We start from the raw sequence: 15,575 nt of genomic DNA, 5'->3' as shown, positions 1-15,575 counted from the left end.
TCCAGCAGTCTCTGCTCCCTCCCAGGATGAATGCACATTGGATGTTTGTCCTGTTTCCATGGCTGGTGCTGGTAGGTGCAGTCCCTGTGTGGGTCTTGACGGCTGATGTAAGGGTCTGGTCACTCTTCTAGCTCATTCATCCTCACAGTTGCCTGGGAAGAATGTTCCCCTGCTGTGTCCATGTTATGGAGGAGGAGGCAGACCGGAGAGGGTAAAAATTGATCTGTGCTAGAAAATGGCTCTAGGGCCTGGGCTTTTGCTGGTGCCCTGCATACGCAGTGGGTGAATGAAGGTGGGGCATTTTCTTGCATCTGTGGTTCTATGAGATCCCTATGGGTATCCGAACCAGGATCCCAAGATCAGCTGGGCAGTTCCTAAAATGACCAGGGTCCCTTTTCCACCTCTTACTAGTTACATTCGATGCTACTACTGGGCCGTGAAGACTCTCATCACCATCGGAGGACTGCCCGACCCCCAGACGCTCTTTGAGATTGTCTTCCAGCTGCTGAATTACTTTACAGGTGTCTTCGCTTTCTCTGTGATGATTGGACAGGTAGGTGACTGTGGCCACATCACACACCCATCCACCTGTAGTTCCCCCACCCCCAGCTGGAAACGTCTCTGTGTGTTGTGGCTTTGGGGACTGAGCTCAGGAAAGACTCAGGCTGACTTGGGACCAGTTGATGTCTGTGTCCCAGGACTGCCCAAGGCCTTCCTGTTTGAATGGCAGTTCCTTTGTGGAGCACAGGAAGCCAGGTAGCTGCATGGATTTTTCAAAGACTGGGAACCTGGGCTGTTCCCTGTTTAAAAAAAAAAAAAAAAAAAAACCCTTCTGAGTCTCTAATGTGATGTGTAACTTGTGTCCTAGTCAGGGCATGAGGCAATAGATGGAGTTTTCAAAGCAAACTTGGAAGGGTCCCCATTCTGAGAAACAATATTTGGAGGCCCAGAGTTCTACCCTGGGGGAGAGTGGCTGTCCACAAGAATCGGCTTATCACAGTGAGACATCCCACCCACCCCAGCATTGTGCCGGGAACCTGAGATGGCCAGATAGGTCTGCAGCCTTGGCTTCTAGTGTCCTTGTTTTATGTGTGTTCCCTTCTATGTTTCTCTCTCTGGCTTACCTACAAGCATAGGTCCCTGACTGTGTTCTGCTACATATCCAACCTATGTCCTGCCCGGCTTGGGTCTACCACTTCTTTGACCTCCCCTCACTGCTGTCTTGCTCCAGATGAGAGATGTGGTGGGGGCCGCCACAGCGGGGCAGACCTACTACCGCAGCTGCATGGACAGCACGGTGAAGTACATGAACTTCTACAAGATCCCCAGGTCTGTGCAGAACCGTGTCAAGACCTGGTATGAGTATACCTGGCATTCGCAAGGCATGCTGGGTAAGACTGGCCAAACCCCCAAGCCCCCCCCACACACACACATCCCCCAGCCGACCTTCACCTGATTCCCAGATTGACCAGCTCTTCCCTTGTCCTCTGTGTCCTGAGGGGTCTCTGGTGGTTGTATCCCAGCCATTGATATTAGAGAAACTGCTCAGGGCCAGTGAAGACTCTGGAAGACCTAAGAGGTTTGTCCTCTGGATGGTTGCTCTCTTCTTGCCTCATCTACCTTGAGATGCAGCGCCATCCAAGGTGGAGGCACATCCAACCAAGTAAACAGCCAGGCATGGCATCTCAGGCCTAGGATCCCAGCATTTAAGAGGGCTGCTTTAAGTTCTACCCAAGGCTGGACCACCTTGTCTCCAAATGAATAAAGTGGTAGGTGGGCCAGCGAGATGGCTCAGCCAGTAGAGCAGCTTGCTGCCAAGCCAGAGGACTCAAGCTCAGTCCCTAAGATCTAAATGGTAGGAGAGAACTGGCCCCTACAAGTTGTCTGACTTCTATATGTGTACCATGGTGCAGTGCGTGTGTTCGCACACACTGTTAAAAAAATCAAAGTGGGGGGGGGGTCACAGTGCTACAAATAGAGATTATTGATACAAAAGCTGGGTCGAGACATCAAGGTCAGGCTTCTTAGAGGAAGTGGCTTTAGTCCTTAGTTTTGAAGGTTGAGTAGGAGTTTGGAAAAGAGGGGATGGTGTTCCTGACAAGAGGACTCTCAGATTCTGGAGTAGCTTCCTATGGCAGGGGAAGCTGAGCTGCCTGAGCCAGTGCAGGGCCTCACATGGTTGTGTATGGGTGTGTAAGGGGCAGGCCAGGTCTGAACTCTGACCCCTGCTGGGTCTCCTTCCCAGACGAGTTGGAGCTGATGGTACAGCTTCCGGACAAGATGCGCCTGGACCTGGCCATTGATGTAAACTACAACATTGTCAGCAAAGTGGCACTCTTCCAGGTACCCCCCCACAGGTGCCCTCCCGCTGGGGGGGATCTGGGACAGAGCCCCTGCCTTCCTCTGACAGACTCCTTCCCCTCCGTCTGGGCAGGGCTGTGACCGACAGATGATCTTCGACATGCTCAAACGGCTTCGCTCAGTCGTCTACCTACCCAATGACTATGTGTGCAAGAAGGTAAGCTGCATGGGTCTGCAGGGCTGGGAGGGTGTCTGCTCGCCCAGCAGAGCAGCCATGCTGCAGAGGAGTGCCAGGCACCTCTGCCAAGTGGTTCCAAAGCTCCGTTCACACAGAGGGACCCGCCTTGCAGAAAAGGGGTGGTGGGGCTCTAAGCCACAAAACTGCTGCCAGGGTCTCAGTCTTGCCATCAGGAAAGTGGGTGAAGGGACAGGCCAAGTTAACAGCTGCAACTGGGGACTCATGGGTAGTTCACAGCCCTGAGGTGTTTTGTGAATTTCTTTAAGTGGATTTCATCAATCCCTAATGTTTAAAAGTTGGAAGATTTTACATCAAAACCCAAATGTCTGGATGAAACAGAACATTGACTAGCTCTGGGTCCCACTTTCTATAATAGCAAGAATCAGCACGGAAGGAGTAGGGGTGATACCACAGGTCCTACCTCTCTGTACCACCCACACCAGGTTCCCTTCATTGCTTTGAGCCACATAGAAAACATGTATGTTAGAATCTGACTCTTGGCAGTGTCAGAAGTCCTGTGTTCCTTGTTAAGGGGTCCAAGGTGACAGCAAGGTGACCAGGGTCAGTGGGTAGGCAAATTGTAAGTCTTTTGTATGGAGATATTAATAAGTCTGTGTGAGCGTATGGGGTGAAAACGTTGCAAGACTTGTGAGGTTCTAGCCTGTCTCGGCTGAATTCATTCAGCCTTTTAAAAAGTATTAGTATTTAGTATTTTTGAGACAGAATTTCTCTGTGTAGCCATGGCAGTCCTGGAACTCACTATGTAGATCAGGCTGGCCTTAAACTCACAGAAATCTGCCTGCCTTTATCACCCAAGTGCTGGGATTAAAGCTGTGTGCCACCATGCCTGGTGATTTTATAATATATAAATTAATACATTTATGTTTTGTATATTAATAATAATATGAATTAAATAAATATATATATATACATTTTTGGAGTCCTCTGGAAGAGTATTAAGTGCTCTTAACTACTGAGCTTTCTCTCCAACCCCTCATTTGTTTTTTTTTTAAAAGCTTTATTTTATTTACTTATTTAATGTGAGTACACTGTCGCTGTCTTCAGACACACCAGAAGAGGGCATCAGATCCCATTACAAATGGTTGTGAGCCACCATGTAGTTGCTGGGACTTGAACTCAGGACCTCTAGAAGAGCCGTCAGTGCTCTTAACTGCTGAGCCATCTCTCCAGCCTCCATCCAGCTCCCTCATTTTAAATTACTTATTTGCTATGGGGAGGTGAGGGGTTGTTATGCATGTCAAAGTCAGAGGACAACCTGAGGGATGTGGTTCTCTCCCTCCACCATGTGGGTTCCAGGGATCAAACTGTGCTCAAGGCCGCCAGCAAATGCCTTTACCTGCTAAGACATCCCTTGAGTTCAGTTTACAGGTTTGTGTTGGGCCACACCTATAGCTATCTCTGGCCAAATGTGGCTCAGAATGCTGCAGGTTGGCCGTGTCTGTTGGGCGGTATTGCTATGTAGCAATGAAGTTTTTGGAAGTGCTGAGCCAGGGAAAGAAGGCTGAGCATTTAAAGCTGCTGCCTTGGGGCCTGGGAGACGTTTGGGAGCAATAGAGTGCTTTAAACAGTGTTAGAGCCACTTCCTGGCCGTCCAGTGTTGGGTAGGTGGCTTGCCCTCTCTGACTCCCATTCTTCTTGTGGATGAAGTGTAGGTACAGTGCCTCCCTCATAGAGTGAAACAATTGCTGTCGCCGTTTTCCATGTGATGCCATGGAGTTTGCATCAGGTGACTCAGGTGCTGGGGAGCATCTGTGAGCAGCGCCCTCTACTGTTGATTCCTCCGTGACTCTCCTAGACACTGGGACTTTGACCCCAGAGGATTGGAAGGTGTATGGCAGGTTCCCGTTTCGGATGGAATCCAGAGCAAGCCATACATTCATGCATTCCCACAGTCACTCATTCATTTGTCCCCTCGTTCATTCATCCATTCATTTATTTGTTCCTTCGGTTTTAGCTTGAGATTCAAGCCATTGCGTGTTAGGGCTGGCAGACCAACTTAATGGCCCATTTCCCCAAGGAGCAAGATGGGCATCTTCTCTTTGGCTCTGTCCCACCTATAGCTGTTTCCTGTAAGAGTACAAGTTGGAAAGGATTAGGGCCAACCTACTCAAGTAGGTCATCTTAATCGAATTACATCTGCAACAACCTTATTGCCAAATAAGGGCATATTGGGAGGTCCTGGGGATTAGAGTTTCACCAGACAGAGCCTAGGTTTGGGGGACAGATATTAACCATGGCAGCCATGTACCCTGGAGTCAGGCTGTCTGGACTCAAATCCAAGTCCTGGTTTGACTTTGCATTATGGTCTTGGTAGAGCATAATCTTACTGTAGCAGGCTCACTTGTACGAAGCATGCCCTCCTGCATCAGCCTAGAAAATGCCCTGGGGCCTGTGGGTCTCCTGATGGTTACTGTCATTCCCATCTCAGCAAACACTAGGCAAGCTCCTAAGGCACTGGGCATAGATTCTCACCGGGGTGTGGACCATGAGGTAGTACAAGGGAGAACTGCAGAATAGCATTGTACCCAACATTCAGAAGAGAAGACGGAGACCAAGAGGAAATCGACCCAACCACACCCGCACGATCTGGTGGGGCAGGGTTGGGCCGGCCTCAGTGGCCATGGGGTGTGGGACTCAGGCCTCTTCTGTTCCAGGGGGAAATTGGCCGAGAGATGTACATTATCCAGGCTGGGCAGGTGCAGGTGCTGGGCGGCCCAGATGGGAAGGCTGTACTGGTGACCCTCAAAGCTGGATCGGTGTTTGGAGAGATAAGGTTGGTGGTGGCGGTGGCAGCAGCAGCGGTGGTGGTGGTGGTGAAATGTACCCTGAGCAAAGGCTGGGGCTGGGATCGGGGGAAACCACAGCAAGTAAAGCTCTGGCTCCTGCCAGCATGTGTGGGATCGGTGCCACCATGGTGGACCATGAAGGTGGCGGGGAAATGTGGAGTTGAATGAATGTGAACAAAATCGAAGCCACTGGGTGGCACACACCTGCAGTTCTAGTTACTAGGGAGGCTCGTCGGAGTCAGCCCGAAAGAAACAGTAATATTCTATTGCAAACCCTAAACAATTCCAGGCATGATGGTGCACATCTTTAATTCCAGCACTGAGGAGGCAGAGGCAGGCAGATCTCTGAGAGTTCAAGGCCAGCCTGGTCTACATAGTGAATTCCAGGACAGCCTGGGCTACATAGTGAGATCCTATCTCAAAACAAAACAACAGCAGCAAAATCCTAATTTCTTTAAAACCTCAGCCGCCAAAAGGCCTCATTCCCCTGCCTTTTCTACTCCAGCTTGCTGGCTGTCGGGGGCGGCAACCGGCGTACGGCCAATGTGGTGGCCCATGGCTTCACCAATCTCTTCATTCTGGACAAGAAGGACTTGAATGAAATTTTGGTGCATTATCCGGAGTCTCAGAAGTTACTTCGAAAGAAGGCCAGGTACAGAATCCCTTTGGTTTTTTTTGTTTTTTTGTTTTTTTTTTTTTTTCAGGTTGTGAGCAGTGTCTGGGAGGAGGTTCTCTCCTATCGCTGTAATACCATTGTGAACATCAGGGCATTTTCTATGGAAACTGCACTGTTGTCTTATCAATAGTCCATGTTCAGGTTGTGTGGAGTGTCTGGTAGCTTCCTTTTCCTTCCTGGATCAAGTCAAAGGCCTTGTCCTGCATAATGTGCCCAGTGTCCTGCCTCCTCTGACCTGGGACAGTTCCTTACTAAGGTGGCTGTTTCTAATGGCTTTGATCTCTTTGCAGCCAGCAGGCCCTCTAGGTTTTAGAATCCTCCTTGGATTAGGTGTGTCTGGTGTTTTCTGGCGATGGCTTTTCAGTTCTGCACTTGGTGCAGAAGTGACCTGGGGTGAACATGCCCCTCAAAGCAGCATATGGGGGCACAATGTCTGGGTTCTTCCCAGGTCATGAGTTCCCCTCAATCGTGGAGACAGGGTTTCGGTGCTTCAAAGTTACTGTTTCTTTGTACCTGACAAGCAATTAGTGGTGACTCTCGTAGCAGTCACATATATGTCCCTGTTCCTACCCAGCTTGTACCTGCCATTTGGTGGACACTAATCTGCCCCGAGACACCTTGCTCCTCAGTGGTCTTTCTGAGCCATCTCTGTCTAACCTCCTCTGGCCTCCCATTCCTGTGGCTCCCACTCGGCTATAAGGGAAACCTCCTCACCCCATCTCCCAGGTGTGTTTATTCCATGAACAGACGTTACTTTGTTTTTATAAAAACACTTATTACAGTTAGTTATTCAGAGCCTCCAGTTGCTCCAGTTTGGCCGGTGGGACCTCTTCAAGCTGACGTTTGTTACCCTTTGATGTCCCGTTACAAGTCAACATTTCCTGTACCTGCAGGGAAGAAACAGGCACCCCAAGACAGCCTGGCTAATCTTGAGTTCCCCCACCTCTCATGCCACTGCCCTCCTGGAAAGAGCAGTTCCTTCAAGGAACCAAATTTCTTCTAGTGGGAAATGGCTGGAGGAGTTCTGTGGGAAATGGGTTGGGTGCGGAGCCCAGGGCTTTACCTACGTTAGTCATAGGTTCTTCACCACTGAGCTATCCAGCTCCAGCCCACCAATAGTTTTTAGAAACCAAGATCTAGGCCTGGTGTGGTGTCTCATGCCTATAACCGCAGAGGCAGAGACAGGAGGATTGCTGCAAATTCAAGACCAGTCATGCCTGTGCTCCAAGTTCCATGCCAGCCAGGGCTATATTTCTTTTTTAAAAATGAGGTAAAAAATAAAATGGAAACAAGATCTGACCCTAAGGAGTACTTATTGCCACTAGATTTCCTCATGAATCCAGTTAAATGTATATCAATACATACATGGGAATATGCTGTGTATATCAATATGAACATTTCACATATGTAAGCACGTGCATGTCAACATTGAGTTTTCTGTAGATAGTGATGAATTGGTAGATCTGTAAGATAATTTCAGAGCAACCCTAAAGTTTGCTCTAATCATCTCCTTTTCCACACTTCTAAACCCCTTTCCCACCAAGACCCTTGGCTGTCTTCTGTGCTATGTATTCGTTTGGTCAGTCCTATGATACAATGCTTCAGAATTTTTAAGCCACCCACTGTGAGAAGGCAAGCCCTCAAGTAGAGTAGATAAAGTTAGGTTTGCCTTTGGCTCGAATATCTGTGGTAAAGTACCGTGTGAAGTTGTGTGGGTGAAGGGCTGGAGTATGACTTAGCAACGAAGACTGAGATTCTGGCTTTGATCCCCAGCATGGGATCGGATAGGTGTGTGTCGGCACATTGTGCCCTGTGTTGCCTCTCTCCCTCCTCCTCCCCTGGCTGGAAGGAAGTCCATCTTTATTCTGAGAAGAGGGTCCAGGAGACATCATAAAAACAAACAAACAAACAAACAAACAAAAAACAAACCATAGATGTTTGACTATCTCTCGTGTTTAGTGCTAGGTTTATTTGCTGGGCGTGCCTTCGGTTTTAAGGCTCTACCCATCTGACTGTAGTCAATATTGATGGTTTTGTGACAGAGTCTCACTGTGTAGCCCTACCTGGTCTGGAACTCAGATTCACCTGCCTCTCCAGTGCTGGAATTAGAGGCATGAGTCACCATGCCTAGCTTAGCGAAACTTCCAGTCTCAGCTTCCTGAGGGCGATCTCAGGCGTGTTCTGCTGTGACTGGTAGGATTGGTTTTGTTGTTGTTGTTTTGTTTTTTAAGAATATAAAATGTTAACAGTACTTCTGAAGCACAAAACTGGAGGCTCTGGAAAGTGTTACAAGTCCGTCTTAGCCTGTCACCTGCCCCTATAAGAGGCTAAATGCATTAGGTTTGTTTCGGGGTTATTTTTGTTTTCTTTCTTTGGTACCCGGGGCTTTGCACACACTAGGTGGATGCTCTTCCCATGAGCCTGGCTCCAGCCTTTAAGTTTGTCATATCTGATCTGTATTTGGGGCAGGATCCTGCTCCATTGGCCAGGCTGTCTGTCATTCCTGTTGTTTGGTAGTCCAGGTGAGTACTGCCATCTCTGTCTGACCCCCTCAGCCGAGGAGCAGGGCTCCCAGGCCTGTGCCACCTGGTCTGGCTAACCTCACTGACTACGATTGTTTCCATCTTGTGTTTTCCTTTTCTCAAAAACAAGCAGGCGTGTGTGGCTGTTTTCTTGCTTCCTGTTTTGTGAATGATAGCTTATTGTAGAGTCGGCTACAGTCACAAAACACCTCCCCTCCCCCAGGATGAGCACTTGGCACAGTGCCAATGCTTTGCAACTATGAATAGCAATGCAGGGGTGTGTGTGTGTGTGTGTGTGTGTGTGTGTGTGTGTGTGTGTAGTCCTTCAGATGAGATTTCAAACCAAGTGGCACAGTATGGTATAGAAACCCTCAGGAGGGGGTGGCTGTTGATACCCAAATCCTTTCCTTGTGAGGTGCTGGCTGGGTGAATTTGCAATACTTGCTTAACTTTTCTAGGGTTAGTTTCTGTATCTATTAAATAAAAGAAACCATCCCCTAGTTTGTCTGTTGTGAAGATTAAGTAAGATAGTCTGAGCTGGGCATGGTGGCACAAACCCTTTAATCCTAGCACTGGGAAGACGGAGGTGTATCTCTGTGAGTTTAAGGCTACCCTAGTCTATATATCCAGGTTCAGGACAGCCAGAGCTACATAGTGAAACCCTGTCTCAAAACAAAACAAAACACAGTAAGACGACATCAGTATGGCTAAGCTGGGTCAGACCAGTCAGTTATGTTAAAAATGCTGGTGAGATGGCTCAGTGGTTAAGAGCACTGACTGCTCTTCCGGAGGTCATGAGTTCAAATCTCAGCAACCACATGGTGGCTCAAAACAGTAATGAGATCTGATGCCCTCTTATGGGGTGGACAGCTACAGTGTACTTACAATAAATAAATAAATAAATAAATAAATAAATAAATAAATAACATTTGGGGGCCGGCCCAGAGCAAGAGGGAGAAGGGAAGGGGGAAAAAAATTAAAAGCTTAAAAAAAAAAGTAGTACTCCAGGCTGTGTGTGTGTGTGTGTGTGTGCGTGTGTGTAAGAGAGAGAGAGAGAGAGAGAGAGAGAGAGAGAGAGAAGGCAGAGACCCACCTTGAAGACCTGAGTGTCTTCCTTCTGAGTGCAGAGACTACCTCCATCCTCACCCAGCCCTTGCTCTGTATTTGCAGATTTCCTCTTGCTAATACTTTGAGATCAGTGCATATGTGTGCGTGTGTGTGTGTGTGTGTGTGTGTGTGTGTGTGTGTGTGAGTGTGTGTGTGTGTATTGCAGCCAGAGACAGAAATTGAAATTCCCAGATCCTTTTCAAAGTAACACTGCCAACATATATTCTAGTCCCCACTCTGCCTCATGCCCTTTCCAGAGCAGAGGTCTGGATCATGAATTCCATTCACGTGGACAGGTCTGCCTGCAGTGACTCAAAGCCGAGCAACCAGCAGCCGTCCCCTCCGTTGCTCTTTGTCACGTCAGCACCACACGGAGCCTTCCTGCTGCCTGTCATGTGTGAATTATAGACTCACATGACATTGGTGACAGCGCTTATGAGCCGGCTTCCAGGCCTTCTGATGGATGATCTCACTTGTGTCTCCTGGGGAAACCCAGGGAGAAATGCAAATCTCAGGCGATTAATATCACTGCACACAATTTAAGCCCATTGGCTCTGATTAGATAAGCAGCCGGCAGCAGCCTCATTTAAAGAAAAAAAAAAAAAAAAAAAAAAAAAAAAACCAAACAAATTGAGCTGGCACCCTGATGAATGAATTTGCCAATTAGCAGTCTCACCCACTAGACTGCAGGCAAATTCAATTGTTCTTGAGCCAAGCCGTTCATCACACATTGATAGCATGAAAAATTCCTAATAAAAGGCGCAGGCTCTCTTGATGGAAAATTCTATCCTTATTCAAAGAAACAGGGTGCTGGTTCACACCTAATCTTGCTTCTCCTTCTGCCTCTGCCACTTCCAGGCCACCTGGAGCTTGTCTCTTCCCTGCCCCTGCTCTGAGCCTCAGTTTCCCCCATTTTCAGGGGCCCAATAATCCCAGCCCCTTTTTCAGATAAAGTGGAGAGGAGGCCAGGATAACTTTTATAACAACCCCTTTTGTGAGAATTAAATCATTCTTTCAGGACCCTAAAGACTTCCCAACATGCCCTGCCTCTGGAAGGTTCCATGCTTCCTCCTTCCCAGTTTTGCCTATGAAACCTTGGAGATGGGCTGGAGAGATGGCTCAGAGGTTAAGAGCACTACCTGCTCTTCCAGAGGTCCTGAGTTCAATTCCCAGCAACCACATGGTGGCTCACAACACCTATAAGAGGATCTGATGCCCTCTTCTGATATGTCTGAAGACAGCAACAGTGTACTTACATACATAAAATAAATAAATCTTTAAAAAAAAAAAAAAGAAGAAACCTTGGAGATACCCTCCGACCACATCCAAACAATAGCTGTATCCTTCAGTCTATCCTGTGTGACCTCAGGCAAGTTAATCTCTCCTAGCCTCAGGGTTTTTATCCCTATAGCACAGACAGTAAGATCCACCTCATTATGGTGGTTCTAGGCATTCATCACCCTGAAATCACAACCAAAGACAGCACTAACACTACCAACCACCACCACCGAGTAGCTACAATGCTGAGGGTTTTAGGCAGGTGCAGGCACAGGCGCAGATGAGGCTTCCTCCGTACTGTGCACATGGGATGGACGTGGGTGTGGCTCTCTTTCAGGCGCATGCTAAGAAACAACAACAAACCCAAGGAGGAGAAGAGTGTGCTCATCCTGCCCCCGCGTGCGGGCACCCCGAAGCTCTTCAATGCTGCCCTGGCTGCTGCAGGAAAGATGGGCCCCAAGGGAGGCAAGGGCGGCAAGCTCGCCCATCTGAGAGCCAGGCTCAAGGAACTGGCTGCACTGGAGGCAGCCGCGCGACAGCAGCAGCTGCTGGAACAGGTAACATGGCGGGGCCCAGCTCTTTCCCCTTAGCAGGTTTGTTTCAAGGAGAAGACCTGGGACCTCCAAGAGCCGGCCACACATTCAGTGTTGGGACTTTCTGTCTCCTTTACAGCAGCAGGCCTTGTTTGGTTGGAACTGACAAAATCAGGTTCAAACCAGATAGACAGAGAAACCTGGTTGGCATCTCCTATAGGTGAGAAGCCGAGGCAGGATCACCATAGATTCTAGGTCAGCCTGGGCTACAGAGTAAGTTTCAGGGCACTCTGAGCTACGTTATGAGGCCCTGCCTCAAACAACCCCTAAATAAGAAGTTGAAATAAGAAGATGAAAGAATAGGGAAATGATTCCTAATAATCCATAAACTATCCCTAATAGCTGGGCATGGTAGCCCACACTTGCAATCTCAGTTTAGGAGAGGCTGAGGCAGGAGGATCCTGAGATTGAGGCCAATTTGTGCTCCACGCCAAATTTAGGGTCAGCCTGAGCTACTTATGGAGATATAAAACAAATCCATAAGACTGCTGGCCTCTCATCCTCAAAGTTCAACGTGCTGATACTATATTGTTTCCCCTACACAACTATGATGTCGCCATGCCAAGCCGCTTGCTTTCACCTTCTGTGCGCCACTGTCCTCTGGAAGCCCCAGGAAGTAGTAGCAAATTGGCTTGCAAGATCTTTCTATGCCCTCTTGGAGGATCATGTCTCATGTGTCATGCTCTGTGGGTTTCAGGCCAAAAGCTCGCAGGAAGCCGGGGGCTCGAAGGAAGCCGGGGGAGAGGAGGGCTCTGGAGGCACAGACCAACCCGCACCCCAGGAACCGCCGGAGCCCAAGAAGCACCCAGAGCCCGCAGCCCTGAGCTCTCCACCGCCAGCCTCAGCAAAGCCTGAGGGAAGCACGGAGGGGGCAGCAGGGCCCCCGGAGCCCTCGGTGAGGATCCGTGTGAGTCCAGGCCCCGATCCAGGGGAGCAGACACTATCGGTGGAGATGCTGGAGGAGAAGGAGGAGAGGGAGTGAGATACATGCAGCACCCTGATCCCATCCCCAGGTGGGGACCTGGCCTTTGAACCACCTGCCTCGCCAAGCATCCTAGCCTAAGGGCGCCTTCTCACCTGCTTGTAGAAACTCTCAAATTTCATCAGGTGGTGGTGGTGCCCGTGAGCTCCTACGGTTCCTGGACACCCTGCTGCTCTTCCACAGTTGCTATTTTCAAGAAGAAAACCGCCTCGCACTTTTAAAAGATTGGAGGAGAGAATGAAGAGGGCTCCGAGGAGAGAATGAAGAGGGCTCCGACATCAAGGAGAACTCTCAAGGTTGTCAGATATAGCAGGGTCCCCAACAGAACCCACCCTTTGTTTACATGGTGGAGAAGAGCTGGAGACGGGGTGAGCATCTGCAAACCTGGACTGGGAAGGTTGAAGTATGATAGTTCTCGGTTCAAGGTCAGCCAGGGCTAATGAAAACCAGCCTCAAAACAAACCAATACAAAACTGCTTGGGGAGTCCCCAGCACCTCTAAGCCAGTGGATCGTGACCCCCTTTAGGGTCCCCAGCAGCTCTGATGGGGGTTGCCTAAGACCATTGGAAATATCAGATATTTACATTATGATTCATAACAGTAGCAAAATGACAGTTATAAAGTAGCACTGAAAATAATGGTTGGGGTGTAAGACTCTGAGGAGCCTTTGCTTACCAGGGACCCCCTGAGTGAACAACACGGAGCCGGAGATCGAAGCAAAAGCAAGAGGAATTTTATTGTTCCAACATGATGGGGTCATCCTGCATCCAAAAGGAGAGGCGACGCTGCCCCCCACCCCCAGCCTGTTTGCCCAGTTTTTATATAGTTTTCAGGGGTAGAATAGAGAAACCGCGACTAGGCACAATATGATTGGCAGAACAGTGTGACTTAAACTGGTTGGTCTTTAGGGAATGAGGTGGCAAGGACTTCCCTTGTCTGAGGGTGGCCAATGGTCTATCCTCTGGAATGTGTCCCCACCCGCAGGTCGGAGAACCGACCTGTGGTCTGAGGAATGTTAATGTCCTCCTTCTGGAGGAGCAAGTGTTCCATGACCTTTCCAAAGTTCCTGAGCTGACCTCTTAAGGGGGTCACCACAACAGGAGGAACTGTGTTAAAGGGTCACCGAATTAGGAAGGTTGAGAACCACTGCTCTAAACTCATCCAGATCCTAGCAGTAAACACAGTAGTCTAGCTGATGGCAGGGCAGGTGATCCCGGTATTCCTTGCTACAGGTAGTGAGGCTGTGTTACCATCTTAGCCCTTTAAAGTGTTGCTTATCTTAGTAGGTAACGATCTCAGAAGCTCTCCATGCCACTCTGGTAAGAACTCCTAGCATTTAGAGAGTATGCTTGTAGCTGGGCGTCATGGAGGCAGGAGGATCACAAGTTTGAAGTCAGCCTGGGCTAGATAGCAATATCCTATCTCAAAAAGGAAAAGGGGGAAATGTATTGGCTCATCAATGATGACAGCACAGTCCCTGTCCAATGGGTGGTGACATCTCAGCCACTGCTCATCAGTAAGCATTTGGATTGTTTCTAATCTCACACCATCAAGAATAACGTCGCAGGGCCATTGAGAGAGCTCAGTGGAGCCGGGCAATGGTGGCGCACGCCTTTAATCCCAGCACTTGGGAGGCAGAGGCAGACGGATTTCTGAGTTCGAGGCCAGCCTGGTCTACAGAGTGAGTTCCAGGACAGCCAGGGCTACACAGAGAAACCCTGTCTCGAAAAACCAAGAGAGAGAGAGAGAGAGAGACAGAGAGAGAGAGAGAGAGAGACTCAGTGGGCAAACGCCCTTGCCACCCCACCATGCTGACCTAAGTTAAATCTTTGAAACCCACGTGAAGCTGCAAAGAATCGGCCCCACAAAGTCGTCTTCTCCGCAGATGCATGCAAGAGCTCACAATAATAAAATCGTCTAGTACAGATGGGCTTTGGCTCACCATAAAGCACTTACCTGGTCTGTCTTCCTGGGTTTGATCTTCAGTACCAAAAGAGAGAATCTCCAATAGAGCTGATCTCACTAGCACACCTTTTTTAAGCAATGCGGGGGTGGGGTCTGGGAGTCTAGTCATATATTTAACCCTAGCATCCTTAAGTATTATCCTCATAGCTGCACCCTACATTCTAAAGCCAGGCATTGAGAATGCTTCCTGCTGTGGCCAGTATTTCAGATCCCTCTACAAAGTAAACATGTTTCCCTGGCCCCTCCACAAGAGAGCCTGCTTCATCTGGAATCTGTTTTCTCTGAATGCACCTACTCTTTTAGATGCTAGTCCCTGAAAATATATTGCTTATTATATAAAGCGAGAGGTTCCTGCAGTTCCTGGAAAGAACATTAATTTTGAAATGAGATCAGCGGTGTCTTAATTTCACTGAGCTATCTCATTTAGAGTGAGACTTACAGAAACAAGATATTAGGTAAACTGAGTTGGAGACTGGCACTAATCTCCAGTCTAAATTGGACTGGCTGGCAGATGAGGCATGAATGACATAATGCAGAGATTTGCTGTAATCCTGGAGTCTGAACAGAACACGGATGTGTGACTGTTGATTCTCCCATCTTTTAATCTCTTCAGTGTGTCTTGCATTTTGATTATGAACAGCATACCACCTTTTCAAAAAACCACTCAAATATTTTAAATAGAACTAAAACGAAGAAGCTGCCTACAATTTCATTATCATAATATGCTCAGCCATCGGAACTAGTCAGTCTAAGCTGTTTTCTCAGCAAACATGAATACTTTCTGTACACACCGGCTTTCACAATACAGCAAATTTTAATTAAAGAGTTTAGACAAATGTTCCTGGGTTGTGGATTCATTTTAAAACTGGAAGCTGGGGTCAGGTGTGATGGTGCCCACCTGTAATACCAACATTTAGAAGGTGGGAGGAGGGTCAAGAGTTCAAAGCCAGCCTCAGCTTTGATTGAGGCCAGCTGGGTATATGAGATCTTGTCTCAAGCAAGCAAACAACAGCAAAACCAAACAAATGGAAAATGACGAGGCTGGCTCGGTGGCATGTACCTGTACACCTAGACCTGGGAGGATTAAACAGGAGGGTTGAGAGTTC

At 48.5% G+C, this 15,575-nt stretch overlaps 1 protein-coding gene across 5 annotated transcripts in view; it reads left to right on the top strand.

The window, feature by feature from the left end:
• The window catches only part of Cngb1 (cyclic nucleotide gated channel subunit beta 1), a 63,669-nt gene extending 48,364 nt beyond the window's left edge, over positions 1–15,305 (top strand). For all 5 annotated transcript variants that reach the window (XM_034522501.2, XM_076915693.1, XM_076915692.1 and 2 more), the window contains exons 26-33: positions 412–553; positions 1,232–1,391; positions 2,246–2,343; positions 2,435–2,518; positions 5,215–5,333; positions 5,852–5,998; positions 11,267–11,486; positions 12,220–15,305. In XM_034522501.2, the coding sequence (XP_034378392.1) occupies positions 412–553; positions 1,232–1,391; positions 2,246–2,343; positions 2,435–2,518; positions 5,215–5,333; positions 5,852–5,998; positions 11,267–11,486; positions 12,220–12,504 (1,255 nt within the window). In that variant the 3' untranslated portion in view covers positions 12,505–15,305. The remainder of the gene's footprint in view (positions 1–411; positions 554–1,231; positions 1,392–2,245; positions 2,344–2,434; positions 2,519–5,214; positions 5,334–5,851; positions 5,999–11,266; positions 11,487–12,219) is intronic.
• The last annotated feature ends 270 nt before the right edge of the window (positions 15,306–15,575 follow it).

This window comes from Arvicanthis niloticus, chromosome 18, assembly GCF_011762505.2.
Source record: "Arvicanthis niloticus isolate mArvNil1 chromosome 18, mArvNil1.pat.X, whole genome shotgun sequence".
In the NCBI taxonomy this organism is placed as follows: Eukaryota; Metazoa; Chordata; class Mammalia; order Rodentia; family Muridae; genus Arvicanthis; species Arvicanthis niloticus.
The sequence above is the reverse complement of the archived record's forward strand: the minus strand, read 5'-3'. Positions and strand labels throughout refer to the sequence as shown.